This window comes from Petromyzon marinus, chromosome 3, assembly GCF_048934315.1.
Source record: "Petromyzon marinus isolate PM22_M1 ecotype Great Lakes invasive population chromosome 3, UKy_Petmar_22M1.pri1.0, whole genome shotgun sequence".
In the NCBI taxonomy this organism is placed as follows: Eukaryota; Metazoa; Chordata; class Hyperoartia; order Petromyzontiformes; family Petromyzontidae; genus Petromyzon; species Petromyzon marinus.
In genome coordinates this window covers 10,918,436-10,942,031 of record NC_133669.1, presented here as the reverse complement: position 1 = coordinate 10,942,031, position 23,596 = coordinate 10,918,436, and the positions used below count along the sequence as shown (strand labels likewise).

Here is a 23,596-nt window from a genome sequence, read left to right as displayed (position 1 = left end):
ATAGACCAGATACGCGCGAGAGTTCACTCTGCAGAAGGCCCTCTTTTTCCAGCAGTGGTGTGACCAAGCAATTGTCTGTCTGCACATTTTGGTGTTCTGAGAAGTATTCTGTGGAGCCCTGATAATACTTGGAAACAAGAAGAAACATTTACAGTTTTTTTATCACCTTCAACAGCTTTCCAAGAGTAGATATTGAGTATCAAATGAAGCCCTCATAAGTTCAAACACGCAAACATAATTATGCTGCTCCTTGTAAAGCCACTGTTGGACGAAGGCGTCCCTACTCCGTCGGTCATGGGGGTTGATTGACCGTACCACCGTTGGTCAGCTTTGTGTGTTGGGAGGGCAAAATCAATCGCCACTGGCTGAGAATTAAACTCAGGTTCTGGGTTCATAGTAAAATTGTGATAACCCCCAAAATTAAATATATATTCGTAAACTGGTTTAGTTTATATCATTCATGTCTCATTATGTAATGGCTGACAAGGGAAGAAAAATTATAAATGTATTTGTACTCGCACCAAAATGGACTGAGATTTAAAAAAATAGATGCAAAACACGGTGTATAAATATCAAACAAATAATTTGAGATGTTTTTAAAAAGTAAAAATAAAACTCTTTATAATTTTAGACGAACATCCATACACAAAACTGTTGACATTGATGAACGCAAACCTCGCACAATAAAGCATGGTTAAATATAGGGCACTCAAATTGCATCTGAATCAACTGTAATTGGTTAATTTGCCTCTTAAAGCGTCAGAGAATGATTGCCGCTCCCCGTGTCGTTGAACACCCACAATTTTCCAGACGAAGCTTATTCATGTCAAGAGGAGGCAATGAAAGTTCCCCCTGTTACAAATTAAAGTCGAGTCTGTGTTTGCGGTGAGACATAGCAGCAGGCAGCAGCTATCCGTGTCTTCTCGTCGCGGCTGTGTTGCCACGAGATGTGAGCAGTCACCTCCAGCCGGCTGGGTGTTTTCGTGGAAACACTCAGCCGACTCTGCTAAACTCCCCTCCATATAGATTGCATTCATCTTACAACCCATTGCAGTGGTGTTGGTGATTGATTTTTTTTACTTTTTGTGTTCCCTAAGCAATTGGACGCTGAATTATGGACATCGGCAAAGAGTTTGGAAGGACGGTGAAAAATAAGTGAAGCTATGAAAAAAAGACGGAGAAGCGTGGAGATTTGGAATTACGCCGACAAAGAGAGAAGCACGGTGATGGGGAACGCAGAGCAAATTAGGAACGTGGTGTTGACCATTAGAGTAATGGCTGTCGCACGAGATTGGAGATGGAATGGTAGCCAAAAGAGCAAACAAGCCCAAGAGGATGCCCAGAAAGGAAATCGAGCGATGGGATCAGCTCGTATGCGGCAGCGAGATGGATTGCGGTATCAACAAGAATGGCAACGACATGGGGGAGACGTTCGTTCAGCAGTGGATAAAACACGGCTGCTGATGATGATGACAGATAGTAAAAACGTACGGGATGGCAAATACAAATTAGCTACCGGTAGAGCAAGACTAATTGTTGCTTCAGCCAATTTAAATCAATGCCATATACAGTGTATGGAAGGAGGGAGTGGGGGGGGGGTCAAATCAATCGTTCTGCCAATAGACCTTGAAGATTCATATTTTTATTTGAAAAACTGTGACAAAAGATAACGTTATTCAGTGTCCCGTTCTTTTGGATCATCAGTGAGTCATAGTAATTTCAACACCTTACCGAATTCCGTGGTGACGTCTGGATGTAAATAGGTGGGAGCCATCGTGAAGAGCCAAGGGCCCACTTAAAAATAAACTGAAAATTAAGGTGTTAGTGAGTAAGTAACTAATGTAAATTGCAGCTTCAGTGAATTAATTTAATTGGACCACTGTATGTAAAGATGAATGTTTTCTCATGAATGTGTGTTCCCATACTCACAAACATTAAGCAGGGTTCATCTCCATAGGCAGTCGCTATCCAATAGTGGAAATTCGACATTCTTATAATCGAGAAAGTATATCCATCTGAAAGCCAATCTTCATTATTAGTATATCACCACTCCAGCCATATATATTGATTATGCTGTGAATTGTTACATTTTTACACATTGCAATATTAAAAAGTCAATTACAGCCCTTTGCCAATCCACTGCTGGATGAAGCCTTTCGTATGCTGTCTTTGTCATGGGTGTTCTTTGTCCATACTTCACCATGCTAGGCAGTGTAGATTGGTGAGGGTGGTATGTCCAGGACCGGTTCAGATATGACTCGCCACTTATGTTAGCCGTGGCCAGGAATCAAACTTGGGTGGTCGGGTTCACAGCGCAGTGCACTACCTTCTGCACCACTGCTTCACGGCCATAATGCTGTCTACAAAACCTTAATATATTATAATAGAATGTTCATGTTATTCCATTTATAAATGATGAATCATCATCCAGCAGTGGACTGAACATGACTACTGCTGATGATGATGATAGTGGCCATTACCCTGTTCTAATCATCAGCCACCATCAATCTACTGCTCGATGAAGCCCTCCTTAAGCCGTCGTCAACCCTCACGGTCCCGTGATGCAATGGTTTAGTACACAGTGTTCATTAAATTATTGTAATCCCTGGAGATTGAAAGTCTCGTTTGTAGGGTTGTCCAGAGTGTCGAGTGACAGATGCATGGCAAACACATGATGCATATACATTCTAAAATCTACAATGTACACATTTAAACACCGTCCAATACTTTCATACAGTGTCAGGAGCAACAATCAAAACACCAATTACAGTCCCATCATCACAGCGTGTGAAACGTAAACCAAGTATTCTCTTTTTAGCCGACTGGCGCTTCGGGTCAATATTTTCCATTGGTAGAGCAGGGGCAGACGACGACACCTCTGGATTGGATCCCCCATTGACTTCACAATCCTTTTGCACCCGGGGACAGTCACTGCGAGTTGGACATGCGCGTGTCATGCAACGAATATCTACGGATTGTCCGCCTCTGGGCTTACAAGGGGGAATCATCGATAAACCTGACAGAGCCCCACGTTTGCAAATTGGGATTAAGCCGTGTCTCTGGTGCAGGAGCTAATATTAGCATTGTAAAGCCAGTGTAGCAGCAGGCAGAGATGCGTGCTTGGTATTAGGGTAAGATGCAGAAAGAGGAATGCGTGGATTATAGAACACATGCGGGTTAATGGCATCAGCCAGGCTGTAAAGAAAAGCAAGTGGGTTTGTGCAGGACACGTTATGGCTAGATGTGATCGTGGCCGATGGTCAAGAAAAATAGCGGCGTGGCAGCCGAAGAACGGAACGCGTCCACCGAGCAGTGGACGTTTACCGGAGAGATGGAGTGATTAAGTAGGCCCGTATGCAGGTGTTGGGTGGTTTGTTACATTGCCAGATCACCAAAGATGGAGGTGGCTTTGGGAGGCCTTCATTCAGCAGTGGGTTGACCATGGCTGATGCTGTTGAAAGCCAGTGTGCATCACGTCAAATGGGATGGAACGCAGGGGGCGATTGTAATTGAAAGGGGGGTGTTTCCACGCACCATTTATATCGCTGCAATATCTCAGGATGTCGATCTCTTGGGCACTTGCTATCCCAGCGTCGTGCCCACAGTGCGTGATTGTATTCAACGTTTGTATGCCCTGTGACCGCTACGCACGGGCGAATACGATGCCACCGAATTTTAATGCGAAATCCATCTCCAGACGGCGGATACACCGACTGGCTGGGCTGTAAATGCGATGCCACCGAATTTTAATGCGAAATTATTCAACGGACGGCGAATACACCGACTCGTTGGGCTGTGAATGCGATGCCACCCAATTTTAATGCGAAATCCTTCTACGGGCGGTGGATACGCCGACTCGCCGGGCTGCGGTACTCATTAAATACGGTTCACGACTGTCTCCCATCATGGTGCCAATACACTAGAAGCGGAATGTATTCATTTGATTTATCGAGGCCACTGCACAACATATAAAACGTGCACACATACTATACAGTATCGCTTAAATGTGTTTGTTTTTTAGGATATGTTATATGAAGCCCTTTATTTCTCTTACAATGCACAAAACATGCAAATCGAAAACCATTATTTGCGGTATAATGCCTTGAAATGCTTCATGTTTTGAAGTAGTTTTTCCGCTTAAAACAATGTATTTCATTTTTATTTAATAACGCTGTCTCTAAAAATAGCTAATTACATTCCTGCCGTGGCCTTGTGACTCTAAGGTCCTTGTTGCTTCAGATGCCATTAAATATCAAACACGAGGTTCATGTGAAGATTGGATGGTTTCTGTGTATTAGTCGGTGACTCAGAGGGATTATCATAGTTATGTTGGTGATCAGGCCTCTGATTAAATCAGGTTTCTGGTCTATCGCAAATTGATGGTCTCAACTCAACCACGATCGACTGCACAATAAAAATCGTAGACATTTTTTGTTCACTTTGGCCCTGCAAATCTCCGACAGTTAAATACTCTGATAATAAAGACGTTAATTTATTTAAGAAAATCTCACTGATTCTCAAGATAGAGCATTAATATGGATAATTTATGATTTATTAAGACTTTACAAATGGAGTTAAGGAATGCTGAAACGTATGTATTGTATTTTGGTAAATTTGTGGGAAATAGCTGGTCAGTTAACATTGTATCAGTTGAAGTCGTGTTTTCCAAGAACGTTATCCCGACTTAAAACTGATCATGGCAAGTAGTGGCTTTACAAAATAATCCTGTACCCAATAGGGGGTGCACTTTCCCAGACACTCTGCTTTTGAGATTGTTTATCGCACGACAAGCTGATGTTTTTGAATCTCACAAGCTGCAATGTTGGCAATTTAATTGCAAACCCACATTTACGAGGATTATTGTCTTGTATAGGCATCGGTGACCAGGCTTCAAACCACCAACCCACTACACTTGGGAACCCAATATCATCACGGGCATCTGAAATGTGTCTCCGAATTCGATAATCTCAATGGTGTTGGTTCAGTGTCTTTGACCTCTGAGCCTCCTGGCCACATCAAACTCGCAGCATTCAAATTCTGCCACAGCCCCAACTGGATGATGACATGATGACTATTATCAACATCATGATGATGATGACATTGATAACTGTGCTTCACGGTCCAAGGGGGGTGTTTTAACATGCTATGTGTGCATGGGCGTGAATGCGATATTGCCTGCAACAGGTTCAAACCCTTGCGACTGCGAGGGATGAACGCAGTGGGCCCTCCCGTGTGAGCCGCCTGCCGTGACACGGCAGACGCCTGTTTGGTTTGGTTCGCGACGACGAACTTGCAACGCGAAGTCACGTGGGCGGGGCGTGATGATTTCACTGCGACAGACGGCGCTCCCAGCACGCGCCCTGTGCCGTTGGCGGTGACCGAACTGAAAACCTTAAAGCTCGACGATTGTCTTGCCTTTCCTCCCACGGCTTGCGTTCAACGTTGCCCTTCTGTCGATGAAACTGGCGCTCGCTCGACGCCCAGCGCGTTTCAACAACAATTCCGTGTTTTTCGCGCAGAAATTGGACTTCGATAGCAAAAGGATGGATAGATTTGGTTTTTGTGTGTGTGTGTGTTGCTTCTATGCTGACAAATGTTGCGTTGGTTGTTGAACCGGGTGAACGGATGACAACGGCAATGAAGATGGCCTGGGAAAAAAAATGACATCGTAAATACACAGTAAAAGTAATAAAAAAAATGTATCCAACTGAAGGCAGTTGCACCTCATTGAACATGTAGAGCGGAGTAAAACGTCAGTTGGGAACATGAGAGCAGAATTTATTTTTAGACTCACAATGGCCGGGTCTCTTACCTCCTATAACAAATGGACATTGACGAAGAAAAGAGCGCAATGGAGCATAGAGAGATGCACACTCGGACGTGCACTGAGAGAGGCCGCACGAGTCCCGCTGAGATCAGAGAATACAATAAAATATATATATTATTTTTATTATTTTATTGTTTCCCTTCTACGTGACTTTACCAAAAGTACCAATAATATATAGTATATGATATCTTGAACTTGCATATATTCTCTGATCTCAGCGGGACTCGTGACTTTACCGAAAGAACCAAGAATATGAATCCCTGCAGTCACGAAAGCTTTCAATCAAAAATCATATACTATGTTTACTGCTAATCAAAGTAAGTCGAGATGATGAAGGTGGTGAAGGCTAGCGACGGAGAGGCAGTGATGAAACAGAGCGATGAAATGAACTTGTGTGCAGGAGCTAGATGGATTGTTGCATGGGGTGGTGATGGCTTAAACAGGCATGCTTTCAACAGTGGATTGATCATGACTGTTGACGGTGAAAGGCCATGTCAAAACATTGAGCAGGAAGCACAATGGCATGAGATGGCCACCTGCATGGCAATGAGGTGCCATTCAGAAGACGGTACAGCAAGTAGGTTCTACACGTTCGTCACTGAGGAACGTTTGAGTGTTATACCTCCCTGGGTTTTCTCTGGACACTCTCGTTTAATCCCATATTCAAAACATTCTCAATAAAATGTGCTCAACCCGACAAAGCAAAACCATCCTGAGAAAGTAAAAAAAAAACTCCAACTTTCCTGGCTAATACATTATTATTGTTAGTCACCACATTATAAAATCTATGGTATAAACTGTGATTGTTTTTCATCCCTCCAAGCCTCTAGATGCCTGACATCCCTAGGGCTGGATGAAAAGGAGAAAGCGGATGCCTGAAGCCCAATGTTGAAGATGCAGGGTATCATCCATTATTAATGAATTATAATTAAACAACAGTTTGAGCGAAGTCAATACTACGGCACAGACAAAGACCCCCTGTATAGACTTTAGCAAACTGTTGGGGCAAGCGCCGTTTGTGAGCACCTATGAAGGCCAGGATGGCACGCAGAGGGGTGACCAGCACCACGTCCTGCCGCCATTGTCTCCCTCGTGCTGACGTTTTCACACCACGGCAGGTACTCAATTTAAGGCTGAATCGACCTCGGGGAGGCCCAGAACAAGTGCAAATATCCACCACTGTGGGAATCGAACTGCACCACCGCTCCCCTTACTTGTCACATCGAGAACTGAGAGTCCCAGATGTTCGCCAACGTCTCGGTTGCGAGTATTTCCAATGCGTCCCATTATGTGCTGCTGTTGAAGATCACTTGAAGGATGTCTGTTTGTTTACAAACCTTTACTATATAACTAATGTTCTCAACATTTCAACCGGACACTTCTTAAAACTGCTGCCTCATTTTACATAACGGATGATACCTTTCTGGCCACACTGTACATTTTCTTTAGGTTGTTAGTGTTGATGCTTCACCCGTGCAGACAGACTTCAGAGAATGATTTATTTGGAACCCGAGGTCAATGCTATAAAATAACCCTTTTGTATAATTTAGTGCTCAATATTGATTGACGCTGGTGCACAGTATGGGTCCTGGGATCTATCCCGGTCTCTTATGATGCCTCGCGTCCAGCAGCTATTTTACAGTCCTTTGCTAAACTACTGACGGATGAAGAGATCTCTCCCACAATGTGTTGTGGTTGTTGTTGGGGTTGTTTATCCAAACATCACCGCGCTGTGGTCAATGCGGGTTGGTGGGAGAAAAAAAAAACCGGCTCTCAGATATCACTCGCCCTCTCATGGTTGTCCTCTTTCGGGATTCAAACCTAGGTCGCTGGGTTCACAGCGGACGGTTGGCACTGACCTCTGCGCTATCCCCGCAGGGCAATTCTAAAGCAAGGGGATTCGTCTTAGCACATCGTAAACGTGCAAGCTCTGGGCAGGTACAGGGATGTCGATTGCCATGGGACTTGCTTACCCGGGGCTGTTCCGTCACGGGTCAGTGTGTCTTGACTTGTGTGGCGATAATGAGCCCGCTACCCGTGGACACCCCCTGAGTGTTCCGTCCGTGTGTACCGTATCTCGAATTAAAATATTCGCGCTGAGCCTCTGTCGTGTGTGCTTTAGGGGGCTGTGCCGCGTGTTCTTCTTCGGCACGGTGTCCGACGTTTCGCTGCACGTGCAGTCAAACCGTCAGACATTATGCCGAGTAACAACGCGGTACAATCACCCCGCTTCTTGAGGGCGCTCTTAAGGCTCTGGGTGCGCGCATGTGCGTAAACTCTACCGTCTGTTACTACTATAATAGGCCAATGATGTCTGTCTGTGTGTAACGCGCGTGACGTCACTCCATATGCCGCACCCCCCACTGTGCTGGTCATGTAGGTTAGTAAAAGTAGGGCCCAGGACTGGATAAGATATCACTCGCCACTGATGTTAGCCGTGGCTGGGAATCGAACTGCGGGTAGCCTGATTCAGGGCGCAGTGTGCTAACCTCTGCTGCACCAGACATCCACATTTCTCGCACTGAAAGTTAGCGTTGTTGCTGTGCTATTTTTCACGTCACTCAGGGAAGCCGAACGTTCCTCTTAACGTTGCTGATATTCCCGGCGTCGCATCAGGAATTACGGCGATACGAACGGCTGCCCCAGCCGGTGCCCTCGTCACTATCGCTACAGACTCGGCAGGCAATGTCAAGAGGAATGTTTGGTTTCCCTGAGCGATGTTGAATAGCGGATGTCGAACATCGCTCGGCAAAAAAGTTGAGTGTACGTGCGACAGATCCCGAGGAGATGGAGCGATTATATCAGCTGGTGCACAGGTGGTCTGTGGATTATCCCATCGCAGCAATCGTGGATGATGGAAGCGGCTTGGGAAGGCCTTCATCTCAGGGAGAGAATTGACCATGGATGATGATGAATGTGTGGGGTGCGGCAGTGGCGGGGGAGTGGTTAGAGGACTTCGATATGAACCCGTTAATCTGAGTTTGATTCTCAGCCATGGCGAACACTGTTAGCATCTTAACACTGTTAGCCACGGCGTCTAGTAGCCATGTTAGTCATGGCATCTTAACACTGTTTGCCCTGGCATCTTCACCATCCCAGGCTGGTTAAACAACTCCCAAGAGTGACACTACGTGGGGAGGCATTCATAAAGCAATGGATTAATAAAGGGCTGTAAAGTTAAAGCAGAATTCGGATGTTACAAATATAAATTAATATACAGTTACAATTTAACATGAAATTGTTAAAATTTTGCAGATGCAAACATGTGCAGAATGTAAATGCCATATGTGTTTCTCTCTCTGAAATTCAAATTGTTTTTACGGAAGACATAGGCAATTGTTTCTGATTGGTGCAAGATTGCAGACAAATTTGTTCTGAATTCACTGCAGTTATAGACATTCGTACTATTTTTGAACCGTTTGACATCCCTTGTAATTTTCAAATAATGAAACCACAATCTTGTTTTCATTCATCCCCTATTTTTTCTCTTTCACCGATCTGCTTGAGACCCAATGCATGTCCTCCAATTGCTTACGCCTAGCACCACCCTTGGGTATGGAGGAAGGCAGGTTACAGAGACAGGCACTGGAGTGAAACCCGGAGGTTGGCAACCAAAGCCAATACCTAAAGGCAGATGGTGGGATAATGTACGAGCAGACCTTGAAGGTCAAGTGTGGATCTCAAAACAACGGAATCTGGCTTAAAGAAGGAAGCGGTGGAGAGGTGTAGTGGCTCCAACGACATTGGCCATAATGACCTCTTGACCTTGATTTAGCCTCCTTTTGATCCCAACCAAATCACTGTCATCTATTTACGAAGCTGTCCTTAAGAGCACAGATTACAACAAACAAATATTAAACAAGAGATAGTAAAGCATGTAGGAAAGAACAGCGTCTATATTTGTTTTATTAGTGACACAGCATGGTCGAGTATGTTCAATGTACATGTAGTGATGCAAAATTATTTATTAAAAAGCAAAACATCCTCCGAGATATTATTACAATAAAAGCATTACGCATTTCCACTACCCTGATAGTTTTCAACAGCATTCTTTAATCACACAATGACAACGCAATGTACCAGTGAGAACGCACGATACTAACGTGTCACTGAAACAAACAAAAATAACATGTGTAACTCATGTAATCTACTGCTATTAGCAAGTTAATCTGCAAACTCTAATGCGGAAATTTCCATTTGAATAACTAAGACACAAGCAGCAGCTATCAGCAAGCCTGCGCACATCATAGCCCCGGAAGGTTTTCAGACCCACGTTTTTACAGGGATAACAAAATCGATAAGCAGACAATCGTCTCCTTCTCCGCATAATATATACACGTTCTCACACAACCCATCTGCTCAACGGCCTTCTGAAAGAGTATAATTTCAGCAGCATTGATTCAGCACGAGTAAATTCTGAACCGGTTTTGACATCGTGCCTCATCAGCAGCCAGGCTTGTTTGATGAATCAACGCTGGTTAACTTGCAGATGTTATTGGAAAGCGTCCTTTCTTGAAGCTTTCGGTCCGATTACAAGTATCGCCCTGCGAGATGTGTTCTCGTTTTGAACCGCGTATTTTCCGCACATCATGCCGAACAACGCATTATGTTACAACCCGACAACACTTCAGAGAACTATACAGTACAAGCGCGATAACCGACGCGGTGGAGCTATATGCAGCGGTATAATATGGAGAGGTGACGGCACTGGGCGTCGACAGAGCACACAACACGCTGTTGCCAAGGAATCAAACCCAATTTGAACGTTCCATTCTAAAACATATGGCAGCGGAGGGCCCGGCGCAAGGTCAACAATTTATTAAATGCGATTTCATTCCCCCTCCCTAATCTCACCCTAAAGACCAGTTTTATGACAATCATTGCCAGCAATCGTTACGGGCAATCCATTTACTACGAGCAGCTGTGGCAACTTATCATGGAAATGGCACAGAGTGCCGGTACTGTATCTTAGACTATAACTCTGCTGATGCGACACGGCATGTCAAAACCGGTCCAGAATTGGCTTGCGTTTAACCAATGCTGCCGATAAGATGCATTTCCAGAAGGTCGCGCTGTCAGTGGGTATTGTGAAATAAAGATTTATTTTGTAGGGAGACAAGAAAACCTAGGCATTATTAATTGTGTTAACATCACAACCCGAAATTATGATATGTTAATAAAAACAGTATATATCTTCACTTAAAGCATTCGTGACTGCAGGAATTCATATTCTTTGGGTCTTTCGGTAAAATCACGGAGAACAAAAAAAATGTACTAAAAAAATGTACCAAACAATTTTTGGTTTAAAAAAAAATGTGTTCTACATGACTTTACCGAAAGACCCAAAGAATAAAAACAGAGTATGTTAAAAAAAGAAAGTTAATTTCATGAACAATGATTGGTCTACATTCATTGTGAACTGATTGTAAGTTGCTATACCAGTTGTCCACTCCGTGCAACAGTGATCGTATTCATCCAGTCTTTTTGTTCTTACGACAGAAAACGGTGTGGAAACTTATTCCTGCCAACAACTATCGCTGCACAAATATATCACACGACCTTTGTGATCTTATTCTTGGGTCTTTCGGTAAAGTCACGTAGATAGGTTCAAAGAAAATAACAAATTACAAAAAAACTACGACCTTTCGATCGCAACACAAGCAACCATCATCAGGAGAGAAAAACATAGCGGGAAAGCTGCTGAGGCAGGATGTTTTCTGAATGTTTCAAGAATATGAATTCCTGCAGTCACGAAAGCTTTGAGTCGAGACTTATGTGATCTTCTTGTGATTCAGTGACTGCTGCACAAGTTAAACGTTTCATTAATAAGCTGGCTCAGAGGGTTACTGGTCCTGTCAAATGCCCTGAACCAGCATTCCTGAAATCTTTGGTTTGACTCCCTGATTAATATGATTAATATATTGAATAAAACCAATTTTCTTTGAAGCTAAGGTACAGCACTGTGATTGTGTAGTTGCAACCGGGTTAGCTACAATTATAATTTGCAATTGCTCAGGGCAACAACACTTCCGGAGATTATCGAAAATATATTTTGTCGCCAGAAAAAAGGGGAAAACCCTATTATATATTTTATATGTTCAACAGGCAAACATGGCAAAGCTAAAACAAACCTTTCCTCTGACTGGCTTGACAGATGTCACTTCGGAATAACTTACAATTGCACAACAAAAAAACTGTCCCTACGAGCTTGAAGTGACAGACACACAGCTACAGCTCCTTTTGAAGCCAGGGATGTCAAAAGTTCAAGGAGCTTTGCAGCAGGACCTCGTGTACCTGCACTACGTGTAGTTGTGTTAGTGACGGGGGGGGGCATTATTTTGTCTTGTTTAGGGCACCGAAATCAATAAGGCTGGCCCTGGATTTCAGCAGCCAACAATAGGTGCTAAAAAATAAGTCGTCAAATATGTTTAGAAATTCCGTGGCATCTCCTCCAATGTTCTGTCAATATTTGTGAACGGACGGAGGTAATGTGTGGTGTGCGTTGGCGTGTTTCTCTAATGACGTCTTGTGACCTTTTACTGTATACAGGGTTCCAAACAACACAAAAACAATTGTACAAAGTACACAGCCTCTGTGGATACGCAAACACCATTCGAATGTTCCTGTAGAAGTGCGTTGTGGTCCTCTTTTCTTCGGTTTCCATGAAGCTTTACGTTGATAAAATTTTACCACCTATAACTGCTGCCGATAAGTCGGTCAAATTTGACAAATTATATACAATGAAGACCTACGACAAAAGGAACCACAATGCACGTTTTCAGGAAATACTGATGGATTTTTTGCCTAAAGCGCAGGGGCTATGTAGCTTCTGCACAGTTTTTGTGTTGTTTGAAACTTACAGTTGTCCACCCTGCACTATTATTCTGTATTATTCTGTTGTGATAATGGGGTTTTCTTGTAATTTCCAGAATGTATTATTGCATAAAGGGTTGCGGTTGAAGTCAGGAACCGTAGCGATTTAAGCACTGCGCTGTACGTATCATTGTTGTTTACTGAATACACTCGCCCAATGTGCGAAGATCAATGTGGACATGTTGATTTATGTTCAAGCATCCTGTGGGGGGGGGGGGGGACAGATTGAGAAGACTGTCCAAGGATTCATCTTCTTTGGTTCTTTCGGTAAAGTCACGTAGAATGAGAATAAAATAATAAAATAACATAATAAAATTCTCACGAAGTTTCGGCCACAACACAAGCAGCCTTCTTCAGGTGAAAGAACAGAACTGTCGGGACGCCAGAGCTTCAATGCGACAGTTCTGTTCTTTCACCTGAAGAAGGCTGCTTGTGTTGTGGCCGAAACGTCGTGAGAATTTTATTGTTATTTTATTATTTTATTCTCATTCTACGTGACTTTACCGAAAGAACCGAAGAAGATGAAACGCTGCACAGTTCGAGCAACTGCTATAATTCGCTGTATACGCATGCGGTTCCCTGACCCATTGGACACCCTGCGCCTTGACGTATACACAGCGAGGCCTAATATATTAGCACTGATGCACGTTATGCCCTTGCCAAAGGAACCGAGGCCAATTTCAACGTTCCCTTGTAAAGTGCAGGAGAACGCCTCTTATGCGCGTTGATGTGGGGGGGGGGGGCGAATATCGTGGATCTTGTTATCTGTGATGTGATCTATCAGATTTGCTCAATTTTACCCGTGAAAATACGGATCATGGATATTGCCCTGCAGATCTCACTACACGATTCTGCGAATTGCAGATAACAGGAAGCTGTTCCGCAATGCAACATGGGAAAAAGGCGGATTACAGGAAGAATAGAGGCCCATATAATAGTTTTTTTTGCGGATCATATAGGCTACACGGATAATATGATTAGCAAAAAGAGCTGCTTATTCAATATATTCTACGGCATGAGGCAATGGCAACAATGAAAGGTCGTTTGTTGTGTAATGATGAATTATAACACCTGCTTTTCAAAGTTGTTAACATTATAAAAAAAACACATGACAACAAGAGGAGGGTGACGATGATGATATCAAAAGCTAACACGAGGTAGGGCTTCATTTTAGAAGGTTCTGTCTCGGTCGGTGACCTGGAAAATATTTTTTTCCGAACCCAGAACACCAAATCCAACATACCCCTCGCGATGTCTGTGGCAACTAGTCACGTGCTTATTCCAATCTATCAGCCCCAGATAACGCCACTGACTAAACAAGGGTAACAGTCAGAAATAACAGTCAACATATTCTGTGATTCATGTACTGCACTTTGCATACATTTTATGTATACTGTAACTGGGGGAGGGGGTGGGTGGCAATGGGGGAGTAGTGTGGAGTGGTTTGCACGCTGTGCTCTGATCCCAGCCAGTGACTGTTTCTGGGCCCCTCTCTTCACCAATGCACACTGACCATAATGATGTTATTATTAGAGTACAGTCACACAAGCCCTAGGAACCACAAGACATGGGGGAGGCTTTCATCCAGCAGTGGATTGACAAATGAGACGTAAATAGGTATTTTTCCGTAATGTAAAAAAAATGTGCTTCTTATGCAACGTGAAATCACCCTACATGACATCCAATTTATATTCCCCTCAACCTGTTTTTTTACATTTATCAAATAGTTAATATTTATGTATTTTAACATAAATAACGCGTACCATTATGCTCACGATCAAATCATCCCGAACTCGCCCAATCCCGTCAGATATTGGAAGCTAAGCAACAAGCCGGGATAAAGCTTTGATGGGTGACCACCATGCAAATCAGGTTGGTGAATGTGACCGCAGAGCCGTGATTGCTTCTCGGTGTCGCAAAATCCTTCGTGGGACTTTGCTTCTTTGCTTCCACGGCTATGCCGACCGTCTTTTGGACCTGCAAATTGACCGTGCAAATAGGACTGTGTAATTTTTTTTTTACCGAAGACCATCAAAATTATACCATGTGGAGGTCCTCGGCCAACAGTGGCTTGACACGAGGGCTTTACACGGACGTGTACTACTGTTATAATGGACAATAAGAGAATACGTTAACAGACTGGTGAGTACCCATGTGAAGACAAAGAGGCTTCGCTATACAGTATTGTATTGTGACATCTGTAAGAGGTTCTGTCTTGACACCGATAGCATAATTGTGGTGTAATGAGAGTGGCTCACACACGTTTACATTTTCCTACTTACAAGCTCAATTTGGGCCTGTTTTGCTAACTGCATCTACAATTCGTCGCTGTTAATATGGAGTAAATGTTTTAAGCTGCTGGTTTTAAACACCGACAGGTTTTACTGTTGCTTCATTACAGTTCGGCCTTCCACATGAAAATTCACCTTTGAGCAGGTAACCAAAAAGTGCCCAATAACGCCAGATTTCAGAAGCTAAGCTGGTTTGAGCTTGGTTAGTAATTGTAAGGTGAACCACCAGGCATTGCCAGGTGCTGACAAGGTGTGTGGCTAGGTGTGGTCAGCATATGGCAATGCCGAGTGTCGCCCTCCTAGTTCACGTGGTGGACTCTCTGGTTTTCTCCCACACGAAACAAACCATTCGTGGGATTGGTCAAACATCCGAATTCAGAACCCCTCCGGAAAAAGGGTGTTGAGATTGAGCAACCCGTGACTGGGTAAACAACAGGCACCTGAGCGTCTTCAAACACACTGGAGAGTCTTCAATCTGTAATTGTCTTGATGACGCACTGTAATCCACACAGAACAAGTATACATTACCAGAGATATGTGTGCTTATTCAATGGCCACATAATGACAGGGCACAATGTATTAGGCTGGGTTCACAGGATTACTGAAACTCCATAACGACACTTAATGCGCCTCAAGCAGCAATTCAATAACATCAAGGGGGTGTAATTCTAATGTACTGCAAAGTTCACTCGGTTGAACTTTGCGGATTGGTACGTGACACGGCAGCCAACCGTGGTTGGGGAGGCACAAAAGGGGATATTGCTAAGGTATTTTACATGTTATGATAGGTTTGTGTTGTCATTTATAGGATTAGCCGCGATTGACACGCTCTAATGGACAGCGTTGAGTGATGAATAGGAGAGGAGATAGTATTCTTGTGGCTGTAAGACTACATTGTACGAGACCTAATGTTAAGGACACTAGGGGAAAATTATGTAATTCTTGAGATGTTATTGGTGTGAAATTTGGAGTTCAGTGAATGTCTGTTGTAGTGGAGTAGGAGGCATTGGGAGGCTTGGACCATAATACTTGAAAATACTAAAATGTTAGTTAGAGATATTAATATAATAATGATTGATCATTTCATGTTATTGATCAGATGCGATAATTGTTGTAATGTGTTATGCCTTTTATATATATACAAACAATTATAGTTTTTAACTTAGTTTAGGCCTAACCCAGGCCCAAACAATGAACAGGCACCACGTGACACACAATGTGACCCTAAAGTATCGAATCACCCCTGTGGGGGGGAGGGGGGGGCGAACACGTTCCGTGCAACGTCAGGTACTCGAGGTTCAGTGATCCCCGTGTGTAAAACGTCGTGGAACTCCAGCTTGGAGAAGGCAAGAGCAAAAAAAAGGGAGCAATGACACTTGGAAAAACTATTCTTGCAGTTGACAACGGAAAAAGGATGGCGTGAATTCATAAATGATATACAGTAATCAACCAATGGCATATGCATTCGTTTTAAGTTCTCACATAGCGTTTTAATTAAGTTCCAATTAAAAGTGTAGTTTTTCAAGACGTTTAATTGACTGAGCGTAACGCGTCTGATATTTGTGAATTAGGGTTTGTTTATGTTTTCAGTCCAAGCATTGTGCAAACTTTATCTGCACACGACTACAAAAGCAGCTTCTCCTGTCTTATTCTTGGTTCTTTCGGTAAAGTCACGTAGAAGGGAAACAAAAATAAAAAATATATATAAAACAATAAAATTTTCACGACGTTTCGACTGCAACACAAGCAATCATCACCTGATCACCTGATGATGATTGCTTGTGTTGCAGTCGAAACGTCGTGATAATTTTATTGTTTTATATTTTTATTATTTATTGTTTCCCTTCTACGTGACTTTACCGAAAGAACCAAGAATATGAATCCCTGCAGTCACGAAAGCTTTAAATCAAAATTTCTCCCGTCTTGTGAATGATAAACAAATATATTACACATAAATTGACAACTACACGAGTCAAATTTAATATGCGGTCAAGATAATAAAGATAACTTGATATAAAGATTAAGCAAATAGCTTAAAGCAGTATTTAAAACAAAACTCTACACCAACATCACAATTTAGTTAAATATGCAAGACAAGTTTAGTCGAAAAAAAGTGTCGAAAAATGGTGACGATTTTTGTTTAACTTGTACCACTGGTTTATGTTATGTAGACAGTACTATACCAATACATCTGCTAACATGGCTACAAACGACTCATATAGTTGCATTTTAGTATTTTACACAACTTCAAATACCACTTATCCACAGCCCTATTATCTGCAACTCCAATTATCCGCAAGACCTATTAAATAGGGCTGTGTTTAATTCCCCCTATTCTCACCTGCCACCATCCTCCATTGCAAAAGCTTCCTACTTTCACATTGTATGAATAAGTGAAGCATGGCAATTCATCCTATTATCCACGGATTCTACACACGATTGATTTCTTTTCGCAGATAAATGGGAGTAATTTCACAGATAACATTGCAGATAATGGAATTTTGGTGACGTTCGTCACTCACATCACCACAGATAAGTAGGATTCCTGCTGTGCATACTTATGTAATTGAGTAATAAGGACAGTCTCCAGGTTCACAAAAATGTGGTTTTCCACAATTAGCACTAGTCTTCGTAGTGAATGATTACACCAAAATGATAACAAATTAATAGCATTACATGATTTTATGTCCCTTTATAAACGAGGCATTGCGGCCAAAGTGGAGTTGAAGGGGGCCTTAATGTTTGGAAACTTTCTCTCTTTGTGAAAAATGTATCCACTGCATCGTTAGATGTCAATGCCACACTGTGCATCGCATATTTGGTTGCTGCCGTTTGATCTCTTAGTCACTGAAATCAGCAAGCACAACAGTGATTTTGGGAAAACGGGAACGGCGCACGCTTGACTCCATGTGTGCCGATGATGATGAGTTGTGCTTATTCAAATCAATGCTTCCATGATGGACACTTGTGGCTGTCACACTAGTAAGCGTCACAGTTTATAAGCACACGGACAGTTATACTCAAACAGTTTGCATTTGCCTTTACACACTCGGTATGATTATTATACAGCTGATTTAAAACTTTAAACAAAAATCACACCACTTGTGACCTTTCTTTCACAAACCCACAATTATCTGAACAAACACAAAATTACTCTTATCTGTGTCTCATTTACATCTGGTATAGTAGTATAGTAGTTCTAACAGCAACACAATTGTTGGAATGGTAAAAGTCATTCGCTGGATTTTCAAGAATGAGTTGCTTAAGATTCTGCATTATGATTATTACTTAAAATTAGTTGAAGTAAATCTCTTTGTTTTCAGTTTTGGTGCTTGTGAATTGTAATGTGAACAAATTTTTACACTGGTTTTAGAACTAAATTTGTTTGTAATTGTTGACAATGCTTGAATGCTTGTGGTAAGTCAAAAGGTTTAGAAACCAAGGTCCAAAGCACTACACGGTAATTTCGGCCTAATACCAGGATCATCATGAGGCTCATCTCTATGCTCTTTAATCCAGATATCATGTAACTCTCTCAGGGGTAGAATTTCCTCAACGTTAGAAAGTGGTCTGCACGCACACTATAACTATACACATAATTCCTTAAGCTTGTGTCATTGCCCGTTATGTATTTGCCACAACTGTTCGAAAATTACAATGGGGAAAAACAACACATATTATTATGCAACAAACGTTTGTGAAAATCCGGCTTTTTTTACATTTTAAGTGAATTCTAGCCTCCTCTCTTTGCTCTCTCTCCGAGGAAACTCAGCAAAGGGTTTGATTCCACCACCTGCATTGGTTGTACAGTGCATTGGTTGCCATCAAAATCAACCGTATAACCCTACTTCCAACACAGTGATAATACCCTAAATACTCCCAAGAAAAAAAATGTCTTCTTCTCGTAAATTGTTTAATATATTTTTCCTTAAAAACCTAACGTTCAATTCAAAATGTATAAAATATTTTCCTTATGCAATGTACACACACTGATCATGCCGTCAGCATGTAAGCACTGCCTGCGATCTATTTTCAGCGAAGGCATCGGGAATCGCTGTGCCTCCCACTCGACTCCCGACGCTTTACATTCGGCACGATGTTTCCAAAAACCGTAGCGGTCGAACTGCCCCGGTGTCTCAAGCTATAGAGCCACCTCCTCACCTGCAGGAAATTACCTTTCCCCTCCTCACACAGTTGGTACAATCATGAAGCCTACGCTACGATTAGGAGAAAAAGGAACCAAAGCGAGCGGGTCAGGTTTGATTGCGTTCCATCCTGGTTGTTCGGGGCGTCGTAGGCTCGGCCGTGCTCAGGTTGGCGTGGCTGTAGGCAGGCAGTCGTCCTCACTCCTTGTCGCCTCCATTTCCATCGTTGCCCACCACAGGATCCTCCAGGGTTGGCGTCTGGGCCTCCTGCGACGCACCCTCTGCTTTGAAGAAACGAAGAGTCGGGGTTACTACGCTGCACACACATTTTCATTTTGAAAGGCTTGTTGAATCTGCATGAAATTTAGAGCCACGGTTTACAACTTTGCTTTGTAAATGTTTTTCATCAATTGCACCACGTCATGACATGAAGAATGAATGTGGAAATCTCACAGAAAGGTGCACCCCATGTCTTGGAGAAAGGATGCTGAAGATACTTTTCACAGGACTTCTCCAGAAAAAAAGTCTTCAATTGGTCGTTTTGTCTCTGCACAATAAAGGGTGCATTTGCCCACACACGCTTTTGGACATGTCTCCTGAATCGAGACACACCTGTACTCTGAAGGCGCCGGGTGAGTCAGATGGACATGTTTCCTGAAGCGAGACACACCCCTACTCTGAAGGTGGCAGGTGAGTCAGATGGACATGTTTCCTGAAGAGAGACACACCCCTACTCTGAAGGTGACCAGGTGAGTCAGATGGACATGTCTCCTGAAGCGAGACACACCCCTACTCTGAAGGTGCCAGGTGAGTCAGATGGACATGTCTCCTGAAGCGAGACACACCTCTACTCTGAAGGTGCCAGGTGAGTCAGATGGACATGTCTCCTGAAGCGAGACACACCCGTACTCTGAAGGTGCCAGGTGAGTCAGATGGACATGTCTCCTGAAGAGAGACACACCCCTACTCTGAAGGTGCCAGGTGAGTCAGATGGACATGTCTCCTGAAGCGAGACACACCCCTACTCTGAAGGTGCCAGGTGAGTCAGATGGACATGTCTCCTGAAGTGAGACACACCCCTACTCTGAAGGTGCCCGGGTGAATCAGATGGACATGTCTCCTGAAGCGAGGCACACCCCTACTCTGAAGGTGACCAGGTGAGTCAGATGGACATGTCTCCTGAAGCGAGACACACCCCTACTCTGAAGGTGCCAGGTGAGTCAGATGGACATGTTTCCTGAAGTGAGACACACCCCTACTCTGAAGGTGCCCGGGTGAGTCAGATGGACATGTCTCCTGAAGCGAGACACACCCCTACTCTGAAGGTGCCAGGTGAGTCAGATGGACATGTCTCCTGAAGCGAGACACACCCCTACTCTGAAGGTGACCAGGTGAGTCAGATGGACATGTTTCCTGAAGCGAGACACACCCCTACTCTGAAGGTGCCAGGTGAGTCAGATGGACATGTCTCCTGAAGAGAGACACACCCCTACTCTGAAGGTGACCAGGTGAGTCAGATGGACATGTTTCCTGAAGCGAGACACACCCCTACTCTGAAGGTGACCAGGTGAGTCAGATGGACATGTCTCCTGAAGCGAGACACCCCTACTCTGAAGGTGACCAGGTGAGTCAGATGGACATGTCTCCTGAAGCGAGACACACCCCTACTCTGAAGGTGCCAGGTGAGTCAGATGGACATGTCTCCTGAAGTGAGACACACCCCTACTCTGAAGGTGCCAGGTGAGTCAGATGGACATGTTTCCTGAAGTGAGACACACCCCTACTCTGAAGGTGCCAGGTGAGTCAGATGGACATGTCTCCTGAAGCGAGACACACCCCTACTCTGAAGGTGCCAGGTGAGTCAGATGGACATGTCTCCTGAAGTGAGACACACCCCTACTCTGAAGGTGGCAGGTGAGTCAGATGGACATGTCTCCTGAAGCGAGACACCCCTACTCTGAAGGTGACCGGGTGAGTCAGATGGACATGTCTCCTGAAGTGAGACACACCCCTACTCTGAAGGTGCCAGGTGAGTCAGATGGACATGTCTCCTGAAGCGAGACACACCCCTACTCTGAAGGTGACCAGGTGAGTCAGATGGACATGTCTCCTGAAGCGAGACACCCCTACTCTGAAGGTGACCAGGTGAGTCAGATGGACATGTCTCCTGAAGCGAGACACACCCCTACTCTGAAGGTGCCAGGTGAGTCAGATGGACATGTCTCCTGAAGCGAGACACACCCCTACTCTGAAGGTGACCAGGTGAGTCAGAGGTCAGAGCGTCAAGCTGGCCCCACAGATTATGGGTCCAAATCTGGGGAGCCATCCGTGACTAAACTGAGTTCTCAAGTGTAGGGAGTGGATGGTCTCGGCCTGGTCACCAATGATTGTGCAAAAAGTAGGTATATTACAATTGGTTTAACAACTGATTTGTAAAAACACCAGTTCTAAGAGTGAAAAATATCAGCGTGACCGTCATGTGATGAAGAGGGAAATGGAACTTACACTTTAACATTTACGAAGAGAGGACAAAGTTGATAACAGACAAATAAAAGATGGTAAACATGTATAATTTAGTTTAGAGGGAAATATAATTTAGACTGATTCATATCTCTCGAGAAGCAAACAAATTTAAATAATGAACACATTAACTTTGTAAAGGAGTTATCTAAAAGTGAGGGGAAAGTAAAAGAGCATATGTAGGAGTTAGTTCAATTATCAAAGCACGTTGGAAGGAAATGGGTGACATGAAAAGAAAACATCCCAAAGACAGAACGTGCAGAGCTCTGAATTCAATTTAGAAATAAATAAGAAACATTAAGAATATAACGCAAACATGATTGAATATCTAAACGATGGCAGCATGAGAATAAGGAAATGGTAGTTGATGATTGATAAGTCATAAATAGTACTGCTTCGAGAATGGTGTGAAAGATCAGGCCAAATACCCGTTAGAGGCATCCATTATGTACATAATTATGGTAATTTAAAAGTGAATTCCTGTAAGAGTATAGGGGTGGAGGAGCGTTGCATTGGTGAGCACACTGCGCGACGAAACCTGCCAACCTCAGTTCGATTTCCAGCCACGGCTAACTTTAGTGGCGAGTGATATATTAACTGGTCTTGGGTCCTCCTCCATCGACCCCCAATGACCAGCCAGGTAAAGTATTGTAAATAATATTGTAAATAATAATAACAATAACTATTCAGTATGATCAAACAATCCGCACGTCCGACATGGTGCGGAGAGGTTCCCATTCAGCCGTTGGTTTGTAAAGGATTGTAAATAATAATAATAAAAATTATATTCTTCGCTCTTTCGGTAAAGTCACGTTGAAGGGAAACAATAAAATATTTTAGGTATATATATTTTATTATTTTATTGTTTCCCTTCAACGTGACTTTACCGAAAGAGCTAAGAATATGAATTACTGCAGTCACGAAAGCTTTAAATCAAAACAAAAACTATTCATAAAAAAGGTACGGAGGACAATTTAAAAGCAAATGAATATCCACTAAGTAGCCTACATACATTGCTTACATAACAGTCTTTCCATATATGTGGTCAAACGAGAAAACATTATTGCAATCAAAGAACAATACTCCACAGGGGTATAATGCCCTTGATTGCAAGTTTAATTATAGTCCATGGAAAACAAACGTACCTACTGGAGTATAATTACATAAATTAGGTAATTGATGTTTATATCTGTTAAATTATACAATTAGTCGATGATAATGTAATGTTGTCATGAATCAAACTGCAATACAACATTAAAAGTTACAAATTTGGATGTTTTTTCAATACGATGTCATAAATTAATCCTGGAATATGTACAATGCTAATCACATGCAAATTTATCCCATCCAAATACACAAAGCGCACGTTTATAAATATGGAGGAAAAATGTGGAGGGAAAAACCGGAGGACCCGGAGAAAAATCCACGTGACCACAATGAGAACATGTAAACTCCAAATATGCAGGCGTTAGGGTCGGGATCAGACCCAGGATCTCCTGCATACCAGGTGAGGGAGTTAATATCTCACCACCGTGGTGCCCGCAATTAGAGATAATTTTCAAATTAGAGAACACATGCGGGTTCAAGACATCGTACTGTTTGTTAAGAAAAGTAAGTGGGGCCTGGTCAGGACGCGTTGCGAGAAGAGATGAATGGCCGGTGATGAAGTGACAACCAAAGAAGTGAATGCCAGATAGAGCACGTCCACCATGGAGATGGAGCGATTAAATGAGCAGATGTGCCGGTGTTAGATGAATTGTTACTTGGCTAAACCCCGAAAGTTGGCAAAGGCCTGCAGAGGTCTTCATCCAGCAGTGTACTGATCATGGATAAAGTTGATGAATTGTATCTAATTGGGGCCTGCATAATTGCAATGCATGCTCACTTTGCACCTTGTAAAGAATCTATTCTGCAAAATTATTATGGGGAAAAAATGGTTA

General features: G+C 43.1%; 1 protein-coding gene across 4 annotated transcripts in view; it reads right to left on the bottom strand.

Annotated features, from left to right (window-relative positions):
* Positions 1–9,705: 9,705 nt before the first annotated feature.
* The window catches only part of LOC116953565 (cAMP-dependent protein kinase inhibitor alpha-like), a 59,197-nt gene continuing 45,306 nt past the window's right edge, over positions 9,706–23,596 (bottom strand). For 3 of the 4 annotated variants that reach the window (XM_032973896.2, XM_032973886.2, XM_032973892.2), the window contains exon 3: positions 9,706–19,420. In XM_032973896.2, the coding sequence (XP_032829787.2) occupies positions 19,335–19,420 (86 nt within the window). In that variant the 3' untranslated portion in view covers positions 9,706–19,334. The remainder of the gene's footprint in view (positions 19,421–23,596) is intronic. The other variant, XM_032973906.2, reaches the window with a different exon arrangement.